The sequence below is a fragment of the Filicampus tigris genome, chromosome 20 (assembly GCF_054856515.1).
Source record: "Filicampus tigris isolate MCC_2025a chromosome 20, RoL_Ftig_1.0, whole genome shotgun sequence".
NCBI classification, from domain to species: domain Eukaryota; kingdom Metazoa; phylum Chordata; class Actinopteri; order Syngnathiformes; family Syngnathidae; genus Filicampus; species Filicampus tigris.
Window position 1 is genome coordinate 14,634,654 of NC_141236.1, and position 17,096 is coordinate 14,651,749.

Consider the following 17,096-nt stretch of genomic DNA (forward strand, 5'->3'; position numbering starts at 1 on the left):
CTCCGTTTTTGAACGCTGGGGGCGTGTCCGCTGAATGAGCCGAAACCGCGCCCACTCCGTTGTCAATCAAACGCCACTGTTCAATCCGCTTCTGGTGGCCGGAATGCATCCTACCGGGTTGTCTACGCTGTGACAATGAGGCACTCTGCACCCCCCCCAGGTTTTATGGTACCAAAGCTCTGATGCTACCTCCAAAGGCAGAAAATTCCTCAGAGCAGTAAGATGCCCAAAAACGCCAACGTTTCCTGTTGGTGTGTGGCGGTGCTCTCTGGAAAGGCAGGATTGACTCTTAACTGGCCAACCCGTCAACTCTCATTCCCTGACGCCCATGTCACTCACCGGGCTTAGCCATACATGGTCAAAAGTCACACTAGAATGTGAGATTGGCAACCACCAATTGGACCCATTAAAAAAAAAAAAAAAAAAAATCAGCATCTGCCCAAGTGGGTGCGGCCCACCCTGCTCAGCTTGTGGCGCCCCAGCGACTTTGTGGGAGTTTGTTTTCCTTCTCGTCGGCGGCCGCCTCGTAAACAGCAAAGCGTCCATTTCAGCGGCCGGGATGGTTTTCGCCAAACGTCCGGGAAATGTCGACGCTCAAAGTCGTACGTCACTCGATGCTCGCCGCAGCGCTTTTCAGCCAAAGTGAGTCATTGTTGCGGACGCTCTCGTCTTGCGGGCGCTCGCCACACACCAGGACACGACGCGGACAAAGGAGGCAGGAAAACAGCACGCACGCACGCACGCACGCGCGCGCACTAATTGGACGCAGACGCCTCGTTTTGCCGTCTGCCCCCAGCCCGTTTGTGTTGGACAGCCATGGAGAGAAGATTTTTCTGGTGTGACACGCCCTGCGCATCTGTGCGCGTGCGCGTAGGAATGTTTGTGTGACAGAGTGTGCGTCTTCACGTGAGTGTGTATGGGGATACCTGCGTCTTTGTGCGCGTGTGTCCATGTTTGTGTGTGTGCACGTGCATGTAAGCTTGTTAGTGAGTGAGTGCACTTGAGTCTGAAAATGATGTGTGAGAGTGTGTGTGAATGCTTGCACATTCCTCTGCGTGTGTGTGTGTGTGTGTGTGTGCGCAGCTGTATTGCGGTTTCCATTTTTGACTGGCATGCAGCGGTTCTCCTCCTCCTCCTCCTCCTCCTCCTCCTCCTCCTCCTCCTCCGCCGCCTCCGCCTCGTCCTGGTTGTTTATGTACGCCTCGCCGGTCCGCCCGAGATTGGCGCGCTTTCCTGGAGGAGCGTCCGGCGACTCACGGCCGTCTCTTGTTTTCTCTCTCCTCCTCTCTTCCGCGCGTGTGCTCAGCCAATGAGGAAGGAGCCGGAGGTGGTGACGGTGACGCTGAAGAAGCACAACGGCATGGGCCTCAGCATCGTGGCCGCCAAGGTAAGGCCGAGCGGCGAGCCCGCACGCGCACCGCACCCACTTCTCCTTTGAGCTTTTCGGGAACTTTGCGGAATAATAAAGAGCTGGCGGCCGGTCGGCAAATAAGCGGAAAGCTTGCGCGTTGGCCGGAGACGCCTTTCGCTGTTGAGTCTGACAAAAGCGCACGAGACTAAACACAAGAGCACCGCAAGGTTTTGTTTCGTGGCTTTGTTGAAGCACCGCTGCGGGTCACTGTCCACATGTGTCGCTACTCGCCCACCAAACACAACAACAAATCAACACGTGGGGGCGGGGGGGAAGCGGGGCTGGCGAGGGTAGACGACTAAAGGAAAGAAAACAGCATCCAGATGTCGTTGAAGCAAATCTTGAGGCCTGGAAATGTTTGAATTGAATCCGTAAGGCTCGCATGAAATCATTTGTGTCAAACTGAACCTAACGTTGTGCGTTTCAAAAACGGCCGCGGCGCTTTGTCTTCGCTTAACGCTAACACATGATGAGAAGTGGCATCGACGGGCTAATCAATCTCATCTATGTGGGGAAAAAAAAAAAAAGACTCTGCAAATAAGTGGGATGGCGGTTTAAAAAATGCAAATAAACAGGTTATTCTGTGAGTTGTAAAAGATGGAGGAAAAGGAATGCACAAATCTTTTTGCTTCATTTTCTGCATTTTCTTGTCTTTAGCAAGCGTTGCCGTTGCAGCGCACGTGTGGGGAATGAGCTGAAGTTTCAATAGAAAACGTCTTTCCTGTTTCCTGCGTGGGAAGGAAGGATGTCGGGAGGAAGCCGCCTTTTCCGCGCTGTTTATTTTTGAAGCACTCTCCGTCCGTGCGTGCGTGCGTGCGAGCGATAGGAACGGCAGGTAGGGAGAATTTTGTCAAACAGCTGCTTGGATTCTCATTGGACGGGGCTGCGCTTATGTAACCCGCCGTTTGCGTGAGCGCGCAAAGTAGTGCTCCACCTCAGTCCAAGCAGCCGGCGTCCCGGCTCGCAGCACTTTAGCGGAGGAATTTTTGCAGCTGCTCCGGACCTTTTGCAGCTGCTCCGGACCTTTTGCAGCTGCTCCGGACCTTTTTGGCCTTTCTCCTGGGCGCCTCCTGTTTTGTCAGGTGTTTGCGCTCCAATGCTGCCTTTCAAGTCCTCCACTGAGCTCGTGGGTGCTCGCTAACAGGCAAAGACGCGTTTGCTTGCGTGTGAAGCAAGACATGTGGTTCTCCGTGGTGGGCAGGAAAGACCAGGTATGCTTGTTGTCCTGGAATGTTTCCAAAGGCGAATTGACTTTGAAAGGAGAACGTGAAGGTTGAAAGTGTTTTTTTTGTCGGTCGGCTCGAGCGCGGGCGGCTCTTGCACGTGTTGCGACGGCCGCCCGCTTTGTGGCTTTGCTCCGTTCGCTCCAAGGGCCGCCCGGCTAATGGTTCAACTGGTACACACGCGTTTGCGGCCATCTGCGCTTTTCGATCGATGCGTGGGCTCACTGGTGCGGTTGTGCTTTGACATACTCATTTCATTTGGAATCGAAATACAGTTTTCATTTGTGTTTCCAATCATCTTTCCCCCTTGAAATGATTGAACTTACCTTTAAGACCAAAACAATTTTTTTGCACTAAGGACAAAGATAAAGATTGTAGTGACAGAACTAAGGAGAACGTGCACCAATTCCCAGTTGCACTGTGTGACTCCTTCTGGCGTGCATGGCGTGGCCACCGGGGGCAGTGTAATAGTCAAGCAGACAAACAAAGACGATTCTCAGCTCAACTGCTGTAATCTGTCGTAATGTTCATTTTTTTGCAGAGGATAAAGAAAATAGAGTAAGTCCCACTCCCTCCGTTCCAGAACCTCCCCCCGAAAACACGATGCCACTCTGCCACCCTAACCCAGAAGCGGAAAATAATCTGGCGCTTTTGTGAACACAATGTAGAAGTGATCAGCAAGGCCAGCTGCGCACGATGCCTCTACCGCCACGACACAGCCCCCAATCAGCGGCCGACAAAATGCGAGCGCCGCCCTGATCGGCTGAATCGCTACCTGACTATTTTTTTGTGACGCGCTGGATTTAAACTCAAAACAACACCACAAAATGCCGGCAGATGTTGAAAAGCACAAACCCGGAACGTGCGATGGAGAGGGTTTGACTTTTGACTGCGAGTAGTATCATCTTGTCAGTCTACATGTGTTGCCAGACCGTTTGTGTTGAAACGCTTAGATGACATCACAACTCTCGATGCTCATTTTGAGCCCGTGGTTGGTGTTTTCCATAATGTGTTAGCATGATGCAAGCAGTGGCATTTCTGCGTTGTGATTGTCACGCGAACCTTGGCAGACGCTCCTTCCCGATCCGAAAGGACAAGAAGAGAGCGCGAAAAGTTTGCTCTCTGTTAAAAATGTAGCTTGCGTGTGTGTTTGTTTGTTTTCCTGAAGGAACGCTTACACAAGTCAAACAATGGCTTGGCAAAATACCCCCCCCCCCCCCACGCCCACGCCCCCGCCCCCATCCCACAACCACCATGTGGTCAGCAACAATGGGGGGGGGGGGTCTGATTTCCTGTGAAGGAAAAGTTGCAGCATCTCACCAAGTCTCCCTTTGTCAGCTTCAACAGGCACTTTGCCGCATTTGGCTTTTATTTGCACCCGCGTCTGTGTTCAATCCAAAGTCGCACTTGTGTTTGTAGCGCACGCCGGCTGAGGCATGAAAATGTTTTGGCCTTCAGGCCCTGCCGTGTTCTCGTTTGCACACGCGCGACACGAGGCCAATGGGCACAGGTGCAAAAGAGCAGGGTGAACTTTTGCAGACAAACTGAGGAATGCGTTGCGCTTGTGCCAAAACGCTTTTGCGTTGTTGTGCTTCACGCCACCTAACCTGCCTTTGGCCACTGCAAGCCATTTCAGGAACCGACACGACAAGTGCCGTTGCGCTCGATTCCACTTGGATGACGCCAACATGTTGAAGGAAAACTAATACCGCCCAAGTGTTTTCGGCAGAATCTATTCTGATTTCAACTGATGGCTTCTTTCCTTTTACCGCCAGCCTCACATCTGGACAGTGATTTCTCTGTGTTTGTCTGTGAATTTTTTTTCATCCCTTTTTTTTTTTTTTAGATTTGATCATTTTTGCACCATTGTGTGCTTTTTATTTCAGTCAGGGGCTCAAAAGTATTGTCATAGCTGTCAATATTGCTCAAAATGCTTATTACCCTGACATTGACAGAAAGTCCTAAGCAACAAGAAAAGTGTTTGGAAAAAAAAAAAAAAAAAAGCCCTTTTGAAGTTTTGCCTTGACTTGCTGCTCGTTTGTGGCTGTGGCCGACTTTGCGCTGGTCAAAATCTGCCCGAAATCCGTTTGTTGGCCTCGCCGACAGCTTGAGCTGCTTTTTTCAGTGCGCTTATGATCCTCTCGGTTCATTTTGCATCTGGTTGAACGCCAGGACAGACTCACGGTGCCTGTTTTGGCAAATGATGTGGTATGCCTTGGATCATGACTGCACACGTATGTGTCCATTGCTCTGAATCGTTGCATAAAAACAAACACATTCATTGTCCGACCTCCTTTTAGCTCCTTTCAAGTTATTAAAACACACAAAGCCCGTTTCTTCCGGAACATATTTTGTGACACAAAAGTCATTGTCTCAAATAGTCTCAATTTTGTCCGACTTGTTCAAAGGGAACGTCGGGCCGAGGGAAGTCCGATAACATCTTATTATTGAAGAAAAGGTCTTGGTAAGAACACGTCTTAGCCACTAATGACATAGTAAAAGTCTGAGTAGGAACTTCTTACCAGGGTACTTCTTCTTGCGCACTAACGGTAATAGCATAAAAAAAAAAAATTAAAAAAATCTTCTGATTGTGATTTTTACAGACGAAAAGTCCTTGTTTTCACTTTTCTCAACTCGGTGAAAAGCAACGTCCGGCTGCAGGAAGTCATTGATCTCAACAATACAACAAAGCTGAAATGTGTCTTTGCATAATAGAAACGACATATTATTCAGTAAAAACAATCAGCAAAAGTCAAACTACGTGAAAACATCTCAGGTGATTATTGCATCCTAAAAAAACCCCCAAAACTGATGAAAGCATTTGAGGCGCTTGAAGCAAACCAGTCTTGGTCAGAGCAAGGTGCAGCAGCTTTTGCCTTGTAAATGCTTTTTGTTTGATAAGCAAATGAAAACTGTGCAAAGTGCAGAGGACTGCCACCCAAAAATGTGCCTTCTTTGTTGCCGCTGGAAACTCGTTTTGATTAGACGCAGCGTGCATCCGTTTGTGAGCTCAGCTGCTTGACGGCCGCTCCCGCGCGTTTCCACTTTTCACGTGCTCCTCATTTTCACCACGTGCGTGTGTTCCCACAGGGCGCCGGCCAGGAGAAACTGGGCATCTACATCAAGTCGGTGGTCAAAGGAGGCGCCGCCGACATGGTTGGGACCGCGCAGACGTTGGACGCAACCTCACACACACACACACACACACACACACACAAACTGAACCATTTCTTTTTCTGTCCGCGTAGGATGGGCGTCTGGCCGCCGGCGACCAGTTGCTGAGCGTGGACGGGCGCAGCCTGGTGGGCCTGTCGCAAGAGAGGTGAGACGCGACGTCCCAAAAAAACGCAACCAGAGAAAAAAAAAAAAAAAAGTCTGCTGGTGCCTGTTAGACTCCAGAAGCCAATGTCGGCCTCACGCACACACCCCATGTTGGCGCTTTGCGGGTGCCAAGACAAATAAATGACGCGACGAGACGAGACCACGTCCCACCAAGATCAGGCCTGGGAACCATTTTCAAATGCTGCTTGTGCCAGTCCAAAACATCACATCATTCGGAAGGAGACATAGTGCGCGTTATTCAACACACGCGCACACACAAAATTGAGTGGCTCGGTGTCCTAATGATACACGATTGCCATTTTAGGATGACAAAATGGCCCTAAAATGAAAGGCAAGATTTGTTTTCCCCCACAAACACCCCGTTTCGGATTTGAGTCGAGCCGCAAAGAGTTTCAATTGTTTACATTCGATGTCCTTTTGTTATTATTGATGGTAGCTTTTCGGGAAGCGCGATGGCATTTATTTGCATTCATTTCATTGACGAGCAGATTGAGGTTTAGCGAAAGGTAGCCGCAATGTCTCCTCAAAGCCGCCGCCGCCGCCGCCGCCGCTTCTCGGTGGTGTTGCCAACTGCAAGTGAATGTGAGCGTTCGCTGACTCGCGGATGCCTCGCCTGCGCCGCTCCAGGGCGGCCGAGCTGATGACCAGGACGGGGTCGGTGGTGACGCTGGAGGTGGCCAAGCAGGGAGCCATTTACCACGGCCTGGCCACGCTGCTCAACCAGCCCAGCCCCATGATGCCGCGAGGTACGCTCACACCTGCCCACATTACGCCAACTTCCTCAAGCCCGCCTTAGCGTCTTTTAGGCCGTCGTCAACTCATTGCTAACGCTGGCCTTCCGTCTCCGAAACCCTGACTTGCTGATGGCCTCCGCTTGGGCCCATTTTGACATTTGACACAAAACACAAATGTCCTCCTTTTGCTCAGCAATTTGACAACTGCTGCGCAAGTGACCCCAAGTAGATGAAAGAAAAACATTTCAACATGTCCTGGTTTTGTAAAGGTGCCACGCTGGCACTCTAAAACACATTTTAGATGAACCAATGTGAGTTACAATCCTTCATACCAAAAACTACAACCACTCGATGTTTTTAGCCAAATCAAGCGCAATAAAACATCGAACCCATGTTCACTTTTCTCTGAAACATTGAGAAAGGATTGATGTCGGACAGATTTGGTAGAGGCGCTATGTTGTTATCCCGCAACACACTAGGTGAACATGGAAAAGCTTTCTATGATCTTTTTTTTTTTTTTTTTTTTGTGAAGTGACGCGATTGTGTGAAAAGGCCTCTCTGACTCAGCGTGACTTCCTGTGTGCGCAGCGTCGGAGCGCGGCCGCGAGAAGAACGGCAAGTTGCGTCCCAAGAGCGAAGGCTTTGAGCTGTACAGCAGCTCGGTGCAGAACGGCTCCCCGGAGAGTCCGCAGGCCGGCTGGGACGCTTACCCGGACCCAAAGAAAATGAGCGGCGAGGACCGGCTCCTGAAAAACCGGGCCGACCACCGCTCCAGTCCCAACGTGGCCAGTAAGAAGACAACATGGCCGCAGGCCAACATTTGCACACAATTGCACTTTTTCCCTACAAATCAGTCGGATTGAAATGAGTGGCCGGACACATTCTCCAAATGCAACGCGCTGGTCCGTAAAAATGAAGGGACATTTTACAAACGGAACATGCCTTCATATTTGAAAATGCATTTAACCCAATCTGGCCTGTCACCGCAATCACTGTATCGACTTATCGCGCGATGAATAAAATGGACTGGATGTTTTTTCCCCCCCCGCAGTCCATAAGCAGCGTTTCAGTTCAAGGTTGGCTTTTGAAGGTGCAATTTCCACAGCAAGGCCATTCTCCACTCGTCTCTTTTCTCCTCTCCTCAGATCAGGGCCAGAGTCCCGCGGGCAAGCCGGTGTATCCCGCCGGTCCCGGCACCAAGATCACCTCCGTCTCCACCGGCAACCTGTGCGCCGACGTAAGTACGCCGCCGCTTTGGTCTCGTGGCCAATCGCACCCCCCTGAGGAATTCCACAGGAGCGGGAAAGTCACACTCGCACACCAAGGCAACATTTTTCTGCGCTTCTCTCGTGCCGCTTTGCGTCGACAATGAGTGAACCTTCGGCCCCGAGTGGACAAAACCGCATTTTAGCAGCAGCGCGCGAGCACGAGAGACTGTCACGATGGTGATGTTTGATCAGAAGCGCAGCCTCGGTTAACATCGTCCGTCTGCTGCTCAGGATGAAGCTTCGCCCCCCCGCCCGGAGGCGTATCCCATCCCCACGCAAACCTACGCCCGCGAGTACTTCACCGTCCCGGCGTCCAAGAGCCAGGACCGCGTGGTGGGCCCCGGGCCGGGCTCCTCGCAGCACTGGCAGGCCCCGGAGGAGCGCCAACGGCTCCCCTCGGTGGACAACGTCCACAACAGCATGCAGGTCCAAAACGCTCCCCGCTGAACGCAGCAGCCCGGCTCAAGTGCTCGCTGCCAACCTTTTGCACCTCTTCCTCCTTCCCTCAGCGGGTCAACCACTCCCAGGAGGACATGTACCCTCCGCCCGGGATCCCGAGGCCGGACGAGCGCATGCAGCAGCACTACCAGCAGGAATACCAACACCGAGACCTGGACTACCAGCACAGAGATCTGGACTACCAGAGGGGACCTCCGGGTAAGAACAAAAACGCCATCTGCTGGTAAAAGTGGAGGGAGAGAAAAAGTGTTGAAAATTTCCCTCGTTTTGCAAGGCGGGCGAGAGTCCGCTTGAGTTCCCGCCTCCATTTGTGATGTGGCTTTTTGCGCTTTCAGGTGCGGCCGGAGCGGACCACTGGCTTCCTCAGCAGCAGGTTTCGTCCTCGCTGGAGTCGTCCACGTCCAGCCAGGAGCACCTCAACTTCTCGGCGGCGTCCGGGAAGAACCAGAAGACGGGGCCGGGCCGCTGGAAGACGCCCAACGCGCCGCACGCCGCGCCGCCGCCGCACTCGGTCCAGCCGCCGTCCCGCTCGGACCTGCCGCCGCCGCCCCCCCCCGCCGCCGGCGGCCCCCTACCCGGACGCCTACGACCCGTACGAGCCCCACGCCGAGATGCCTCTGCCGCCGCTGCCGCCCGTCAACTCGGCGGCGGCCCAGCAAGCCGCCGACCGCAAGAAGCGCGAAGAGCAACAACGTTGGTATGAGAAGGAGAAAGCTCGCCTGGAGGAGGAGAGGTACATTAAAAAAAAAAAAAATTAAAATGTGTATGCTACTTTTTTGGTCCTTCTGCAATTTTGACGTGCGCGGCGCAATTGCCACTGACATTCTAGCCAATTGACCCCATTCTTACACATTTCGCTTCAAACTGATCCAACGTCCGGCAACTTCCTACATAAATTGCATCCTCTACTTTGTTTGGAAGTTATGATGATGATGGTGATGATGACGATTTCAACAGGGAGAGGAAGAGGAGGGAGCAGGAGAGGAAGCTGGGCCAGATCCGGGCCAACCCCGTCATGCCCGTCCAGCCTCACAACGGCGGCGGCGGCATGCCCCCTCCTCCGCCCCATGCGTACCCGCAACAGCAGCAGCAGCAGCAGCAGCAGCAGCAGCCGGCGCCCCCTCCAGCCTCTGTGGGCCCCCCCCACCCGTACCTGCCCCCGCAGCCCCCATCCAGACCCGAGAAGATGGCCAGCCTGCCTCGCTCGGCCGCGCCTCCCGCCTCCAACCCTCCAGGTAGCGCGCGCGCTCCGTTGCCGGCCGGCTCGAGAAAACGTTTGGGCGGGCGCGCTTTGTTTCTGAAGTGCGCCGCCGGGTGCCCGCAGGTATGGACACGGTGATCCGGGACCTCCTGCCCCAGCAGCAGCCTCGCACCATCGAGCGGCGGGACCTGCAGTACATCACCATCAGCAAGGAGGAGCTGAGCAGCGACAGCCTCTCGCCCGACCCCTGGAAGCGCGACGCCCGCGAGAAGGCCGAGAAGCAGCAGCAGCTTCACATCGTCGACCTGCTGGACAAGGAGATTCAGGAGCTGCAGGTAGGCCAACCAATGAATTGCACCACCGGAAAGGCTCCTGGCCTGCGCCCGACCACCTAGCGGGCTCTTGTATCAGGCCCTGCTTCGTTTCATTTGGGCACTTGTCCTACAAACGTTTGCGCTTCCCAGCCAGCGGCGTTCTAAGCTTGACGGGCTTGGCTGAAAATTCAGAGGCACCTGGATTGTTTGCATTTGTACGCGAACACACCGTTGACTTGCACTATTGGCGCCGTACTTCCGACGTGTATTCCACATGCTGTTTGGATATGTACCCGACCTGGGTAAATAAATAAGTTGATGTTTCCCCCTAATGCAACTCCTTGCCGCCTTTGCCCAGGCCAAGCCCGAGCGCACGGCCGAGGAGAGCGACCGCCTGCGCAAGCTGATGCTGGAGTGGCAGTTCCAGAAGCGTCTGCAGGAGTCCAAGCAGAGCGACGAGGACGAGGAGGAGGAGGACGACGAGGACGTGGACACCATGATGATCATGCAGAGGCTGGAGGCCGAGAAGCGAGCCAGGGTGAGCTGAGCGCACGCCACACTTTGTGCGTCTTTGCTGATGGGACCTTGACAAACAAAACAAAACAAAGCCCAAAGCTCAAAGCCCAAAGCAAAAAGGAGAGCTGCTCAAAAGCACAGCCGCCGAATGCGCATCCGCAACACGCTTCCGCCATCGCTTTGCCATGTTCAGCCGCTTCAATGCGATTGGCCGGCGGGCCGAGCGGGAAAGGCCAGCCGGCGGCAAACCGAGCTTGCTGCTCAGCGCCGGCCCCTTTCGCGGCGGCGTTTGCGAGACGCGCCATCAAAGCATCGGCTCGGCTCGGCTCGCGGCTTCCTCCTGTGGCCACGCCCACCTCCGCTCCGAGGTTGAAAGACGCGCGTGAAAGGGGCCGCCGGCGGTCCCGGTGCGGCCGACCGCGGGTTTTGCCTTGTCTCCGTCCTCCTGCCTTCTCATTTCCAGCGCCACTTTTTGGCTTTTGTTAATTCGCCTCTGTGTTTTCCTGCACTTGCCTTTCACCCCCGACCCCTCCCCCGTTCCATCCTCCCTTTCTTCCCCTCTCACGCGCTTCTCTTCTTCTTCTTCTTCTTCTTCTTCTTCTTTTTCCTGTTCTTGTTCTGCAGCAGCAGACAGCTGTCCCAGCTATCTCTGTCCTAGATTTGGTATGTTTCTTCCTGTTAATGACCAATTGCCAGCCTCCCTGTTAACCCCGCCTCACTTCCTGTTTCCTACCTGGGGGGCGGGCGCCCACCTGCCCCGTGTCCCGCCAGCCTCCCACCCGCCAATCGGGACAGCCGTTCATCATTGTGCTTGCGGGGGCGGGGGGTGGGGGGTTGTGCTGGCGGCTGCTGCTTGTTTGCTTGTTTGCTGCTTGTCGTTGTTGTTGTTTTTGGTCTCTTTGTCCACTCAAAATGTATTTGACGGGTTGCCGTGACAACGCTTTTGAGTGCATAGGGAGGCGGCGCCCTGCATGGCTGCGTCGGGTCGTGTTTCATGCATGACAGGCAAGGGGAGGGGCGGGGGCTGTCCATTCATACGTGTGTGTGTGTGTGTGTGTGTCGCCGCGGTGCATGCGTGTCTTGGGGCTGGGTGAGACGGCCTTGAAACAAAAACACAAGAAAAGTTTGACGTTGGCTTTGCTTTGGAGAAAAAGCAAATGACATCATTCCAGTATTTCCCATCCGGGATTTGCTTGATTTTTTTTTTTTTTTTTTGGGGCATCAACTTCCACACTAAAATAAGGAAATATATTTGATTCAGTCATTCAGCACCAGACTTTTTCAGAGCCATCGGCAAAATATGTCACTGGCAGAGAACGAGTTCACGTAGCGCTTCACAAAGTGCTTTGCTAGGTTAAACTACAGAAAATATAGTCACAAACCCAAAACCAATTTGACCGGAAACGCCTCCGCAAAAATGGATTCTTTGCCCAGCTCTGTGTGTGTGCGTCTGCGCGTACGTGTGCATGCTGCCGCCCCCCCTCCGCACACGACAAGTGCGCCATTGCGTGTTTGTTGCGCGAGCGAGCCACACTGACGCACGGCGGTTGTCTCCTTTTTGTTGGGCGCGACGTCCAGCTGCAGGACGAAGAGCGACGGCGCAAACAGCAGCTGGAGGAGATTCGCAAGCGCGAGGCGGACGAGCGCAGCAAACAGGAGGAGGAGCGGCGCTGGCGGGAGGACGAGAGAGCCAAGCGGGAGGCGGCGGAGAAGGTCGAGCCTCGCCGCCATGTGTTGATTGAGTTCTTTCCGGATGGATTCACGTAGCCCGCCTTTGGACACCTTCAAAAATGGACGCGCTGTCAATTCATCACCCGCGTTCTCGTTTGCTTTTGCTTGAAGCCGTCAGTCTAGGGAGCCCCGACATGGTTCGTGGCCGCAAATCAGCTGTGACTCACCTACACCTTTAGGATGACGTAGTAATATATCAACTCCGCTTTAACGGCGCGAACGTTCCATCGTCCACCGGAATCCCACCGGCGAGAATATTCGCCAAAGAAATTTAGTGGAGGCGAGGAGCAAAAAAAAACCATTGTATGATGCGTGTACATTTTTGAGCATGAAGGTGTCCAAAGGAGAAAAATGTCGGTCAAGTCACGTGTTTGTCGAGCGCGCCGAAGTGGGCGTGAGCACGGAAATGCCACGCTGGTCGCCAACGCCAACCGCCGGTGGGATCGGGCGTTCGTCCGTGCTCTTCCTGGCCGCTTCGATCATCCCACCGCTGGTTGTCAAATATTTCTTGCCAAAGGAAGACTGTTGCAATATTTTATTACCGAGGCCATGTCCACACACACACACACACACACACACCCCAAATGTGCAATTATGCCTTCCGAGACACGAGATGACTAACGGCGACCTCGAAAGGTTCCTGGTCGCCGCAAACATTTTGCAGACCGGCCTTGGTGAATTCCGCGTTTCGACGCTAATGGTGGCAAAGTGAAGCCATCCCAAAGTTGCTCGTTCCTGCACTAGTCTTGAGTTCCGTTCTGCGAGGGCGGCCGTTCCCAATCGCAAGGTTTTCCCAAAGCGGACTTTGTTCGGGCTCGCGGTGGGCAAAAGTCGAGTTTAGCGTCCGCGTCGCACGCGATCGTCTTTGTACTTGCGCATGCGCGGACACGGACGGCCCCTTCGTGTGTTTTCATGTGAATTAGCAATTGCACGTTGCCCACCCGCGACTGCCCTCAACGCTCCCCGACCCCCCCCCCCCCCCCCCCCGCGCCCCCGTCGTCGTGCGCTCACCTCCAGCATGTTTGTCGTCATGTCAGGAGTCATTCAGTCGCTTGCTTGGGGTGCCCCAAAGTTGGTCTTGTCATCATTATCACCATCTGTCCACCCACCGGCCCTCCCCACATACGCCGCACGCACGTTTTTACCCCCCCCGATGCCAAGCACCCGCTCCTTGTCATCCATGTTCGCCAAAAGCCTCAGGTTGTTTGCAAAGATTGTTTGCTGTGAGTCCCGATCGGCCAAGCTGAAGGCGACGTCATCGGGAGGCAGCATGGTGGCTGACATCGAAAAGCGCCCCACAACCCACACCGGCGCACACGCCCACACAGTGGGGGCAGTGGTGGACGTTGGCGGGATTTGGGGTGTCTAGTTGATGTCAACGGCAGAGTGGGAGCGAGTACCGAGGGGCCCCGAAATGCAAAGAGTCTCAACAGAGCGGGGCGTGTCTGCCGGCGAACGGGCCAGTGTCCCCGGATGACAAAGGTTATGATCGGGGGGGGGGGGGGGGGGGGGGCACATTTTTGGGTTTTCCTAGATGATGGAAAGTGGGAGTCAGCAGATGACAAGCGGGGGTTCCCTCAGACTCAGATCAAAAATGAGGCGGTGCGCCCAATCGATAGCAATGAGGCGGAGGCGAGCCCCGAGCCCCGCGTGACAAAAAGGAGGTGCCCAGACGATAGATGCCAGGGTGAGGGGCCCCCCCACATGATGATGAAGGCGTGAGCGCTAATGACAACGAGATGCCGGCAGCGGTGAGAGTCAGGTGGCCCCTGAGAGTGAGGCGCACGCCCCACATGACGGAGGTGAGCGCTAAGGCGGGCAAAGGGAGGGGCTCTTCCGACACGGGCGGGTAAGCGCCGACCAGCGCGCGGGGAAGGGGGCGTCGCCAGACGGAGGGCGGCGTCACTAACGGCTTGTCGTCCCCCCCAGAGGAGACAGGAGGAGGAGTACTACGCCCGCCTGGAGGCCGAGCGGCGCCGGCAGCACGAGGAAGCCGAGCGCAAGCTGCTGTCGCCGGACGAGCCGGCCGGTCTGTATCGGCCCCCGCTGCCCAGGGACTACCGGCCCCCCGCCCCGCACAACCCTACTAACAGCCCCCCGCCGCCCCCGCAGAGAAACGCCTCCTACCTCAAAACGCAGGCGGCCTCGCCTGACGCGCTCTACACGGCCAAGTTTGTGGCCTACGCCGGCGACGAGGAGGACGAGGAGGAGGCGGAGGCGGAGGAGGAGGAGGGCGGCGGCCAGTCAGGTCAGCTCAAGCTGTCGGCCACCCGCAAGTCGTACGGCGACCTCCCGGCCGCCGGCGCCGCCCCCCCGCTGCGCCGCGGACGGCCGCAGCCGCCGCCCGCCGCGCGCAAACCCCGGCCGCTCTCGGACGGCGTCTTCCTGTCTAGCTCCTTCCGGCCGCCCAGCGCCAACAACTCCAACAGTACAGGGCCGCCCCCCCTCCCCGCCAAGCCCGGCGCGGGCCCCCCAGGTGGCGTGAAAGGTAGAAGCTGACAAATGGAGAGCGCGAGGGGGAGGCTCGCCACCGCGCCCTCGGCAGGCCCCGCCCGGACCTCCCTCTCAATCGCTCGCGCCCTTCTAGTCGTCTAGAAACTTCTTCTAGCTTCTCCTCCACTTGTTTGTCCTCCTCTTTGTCCGTCCTTCATCAAGCCCCATACGCACACAAAAACACTCTTTGCACCCGACACAAGAGGGAGAGAACTCTTTGCTGTGGTTAGGGACCAAGAAGCCAAAATTGAGAGATAGAAATACATAGATAGATAGATAGATAGATAGATAGATAGATATGTATAATAATGAGCTGCCTCTGGAAATGGGTTGAACAGTCCATTGCGCTGATTGTGTGGGCTCCCCCTAGTGGGGCGCAAAAGAATCACTGCCACGGCACAATCCATTTGAATTTCAACGTTTTCATACATTTGCACTAAATCTTTCAAAACATTTTCCAAGCATTATTTACTTGGAATATTTATTGAATGCATGCACAATTCATTTGAACTTTTTTTCTGGCCTACATTTAGAGTTCACACCCTAAATACAGCCACAACGATGACCGAAATGCCCTTTTTTTTACCGTATCTTAGCCGCTAAAAGGCCAGCTCGTGTTCACTTCCACTGGGGAGAGGGCCTTCCTCTCCAAATGCGGGGGATCGGCAAATAACAAAAAAAGAAAAAGCACAGGAATATGCAGGGCAAAAGAAAAAACACCGCTGGGCGGGAAATCGGGAAATTTGAGGTGGATCGGGTCTCAAAAGAAATGCACGTCAAAGTGGGGACAGGAGCCAAGTTAGCGGGAAAATTTTTTGTTTTTTGCTGGACAAACACGCGCTTGCCAAGTCGTCCAGATGAGCTTTTTGTGTGTGTGTAGCGGGCTTGTGTTGCCATTTCCCTCCCTCTCCACTAGCCAATCAGAGGGTTTCTTTTGGTGTGGGTTGATTTTCCTCTTTCATATTTTGGGGTTTTTCCTCCTCCTCCTCCCGAGAACTATCGAACGCTCCCCAAGCCACGATCAGCCAGCGAAAAGAAATAGCGAGGGATAATTCCACCTTCCGCTGTAGCTTGACCGCCATCCCGAGCAATCACCCAATCGTAGTACTGTTGGTGTTGTCGCTCCCGCCGGCCGCTTGGGGCCACGCCCCTTCCTGCGCTCGCCCGCGGCTTCTCTTTGTCTGCTTTGCCGCCGCCCGCCGGTGATTACTTTCGGGCCGCAGCGCCTCCTGGTGGCCTTTAAAAGGCAACATTTGAACAGTCAATCCTATCGAATCCTCTTTTATTGGAGAGACGCTCGATGTTATTATACCAATACGTTTTGCTAAAGTACAATATTACACAATGGTTGTTTTCAAGTGCTCTTTAAATCAAGTCGAGAGTGGAACAAATTCAAGCCCCGCCTTTTTTTTTTCCCCATTACAACTTCATATTTGTATTCTTTTTCAAGCATCGGCAGTTTTCACATTTGAGGTCCACTTGTATTAAGGCTTTTTTAAAAAAAAATTTTTAAGCCTTCATGACATCTCGCATGGTTAAAAACATGCACCCATCGCTTAACTAGTTAAAAACCGCCCCCATTTTTGTTTCTTTTTCAACACGTTTCACTCGTGGGACTGATTGACGAGATTGAAGTTTGGCTCTTTTGTGGTTGCAGACAAAGAGAAGGCCGCCTGGCGGCGTGCCAGCTGCTTTTGGACAGCGACTTTGCTTGTAGTTGCGCCCGCGGAGATTGCCCGGCCACTAACTCCACCGCCCGCCCGCCCGCCCGCGTGCTGCATGTGGGCACACGCTGGCCACCAGCCATGCGCTCAGCGGCCTTGGCGTCTTTTGCTTTTTTGAGCCCGAGCGCACGCGGCTTCTAGCGGCTGCGGCTGCTGCTGCTGCTGCTGCTGCTGCTGCTGCTGCTGCTGCTACTCACCGCCGCCGCCACTGCCACGTTCTTCTTTTTCACGTCTTCCGCCACCTTGCGAGCATCATAATGATTGTGGAATTTCAAATTGACTTTTGTGGAAAGCTGCTCGCCTCTTCACTTATTTGGAATGAGCGAGCAGGCTGCTCGTCTTACTGTTCATGGCTTGGTGAAGCAGCATGTGGCTCAAAGTCCAAGCTTGTTAGCCTCCAAGTCCGGGTCAAATTGAGCCGTTGTGTTATGCCTTATCTTCATTTAATTGATTTCTATTAAACAATAAAACAAGTTTTTTTTTTCTTTTTTCTTCCTATTCATTATTTGAAAAAATGAGTCTTCAATTCATTGTGAATAAAGTAACCGTTTTATTAAGTTGTTGATCGATATATTTTCAATCGATTACAAATCTATTTTAATTTACCAATTGCCTCAGAAATTTATTGAACTGAGCATTTTATCAAAGGAGATTTAACATTTTAAAAATATTTTGTATTG

At 53.9% G+C, this 17,096-nt stretch overlaps 1 protein-coding gene across 1 annotated transcript in view; it reads left to right on the forward strand.

Moving 5' to 3' along the window:
* afdna (afadin, adherens junction formation factor a) overlaps positions 1-17,096 on the forward strand; it is a 44,145-nt gene that overhangs the window by 25,122 nt on the left and 1,927 nt on the right. The window contains 16 exon segments of the mRNA XM_086019394.1: positions 1,307-1,387; positions 5,725-5,790; positions 5,883-5,956; positions 6,604-6,722; positions 7,299-7,499; positions 7,856-7,947; positions 8,210-8,404; positions 8,488-8,635; positions 8,773-8,984; positions 8,986-9,170; positions 9,395-9,672; positions 9,762-9,973; positions 10,311-10,490; positions 11,093-11,131; positions 12,047-12,181; positions 14,129-14,687. Of these exon segments, the coding sequence (XP_085875520.1) occupies positions 1,307-1,387; positions 5,725-5,790; positions 5,883-5,956; positions 6,604-6,722; positions 7,299-7,499; positions 7,856-7,947; positions 8,210-8,404; positions 8,488-8,635; positions 8,773-8,984; positions 8,986-9,170; positions 9,395-9,672; positions 9,762-9,973; positions 10,311-10,490; positions 11,093-11,131; positions 12,047-12,181; positions 14,129-14,687 (2,776 nt within the window).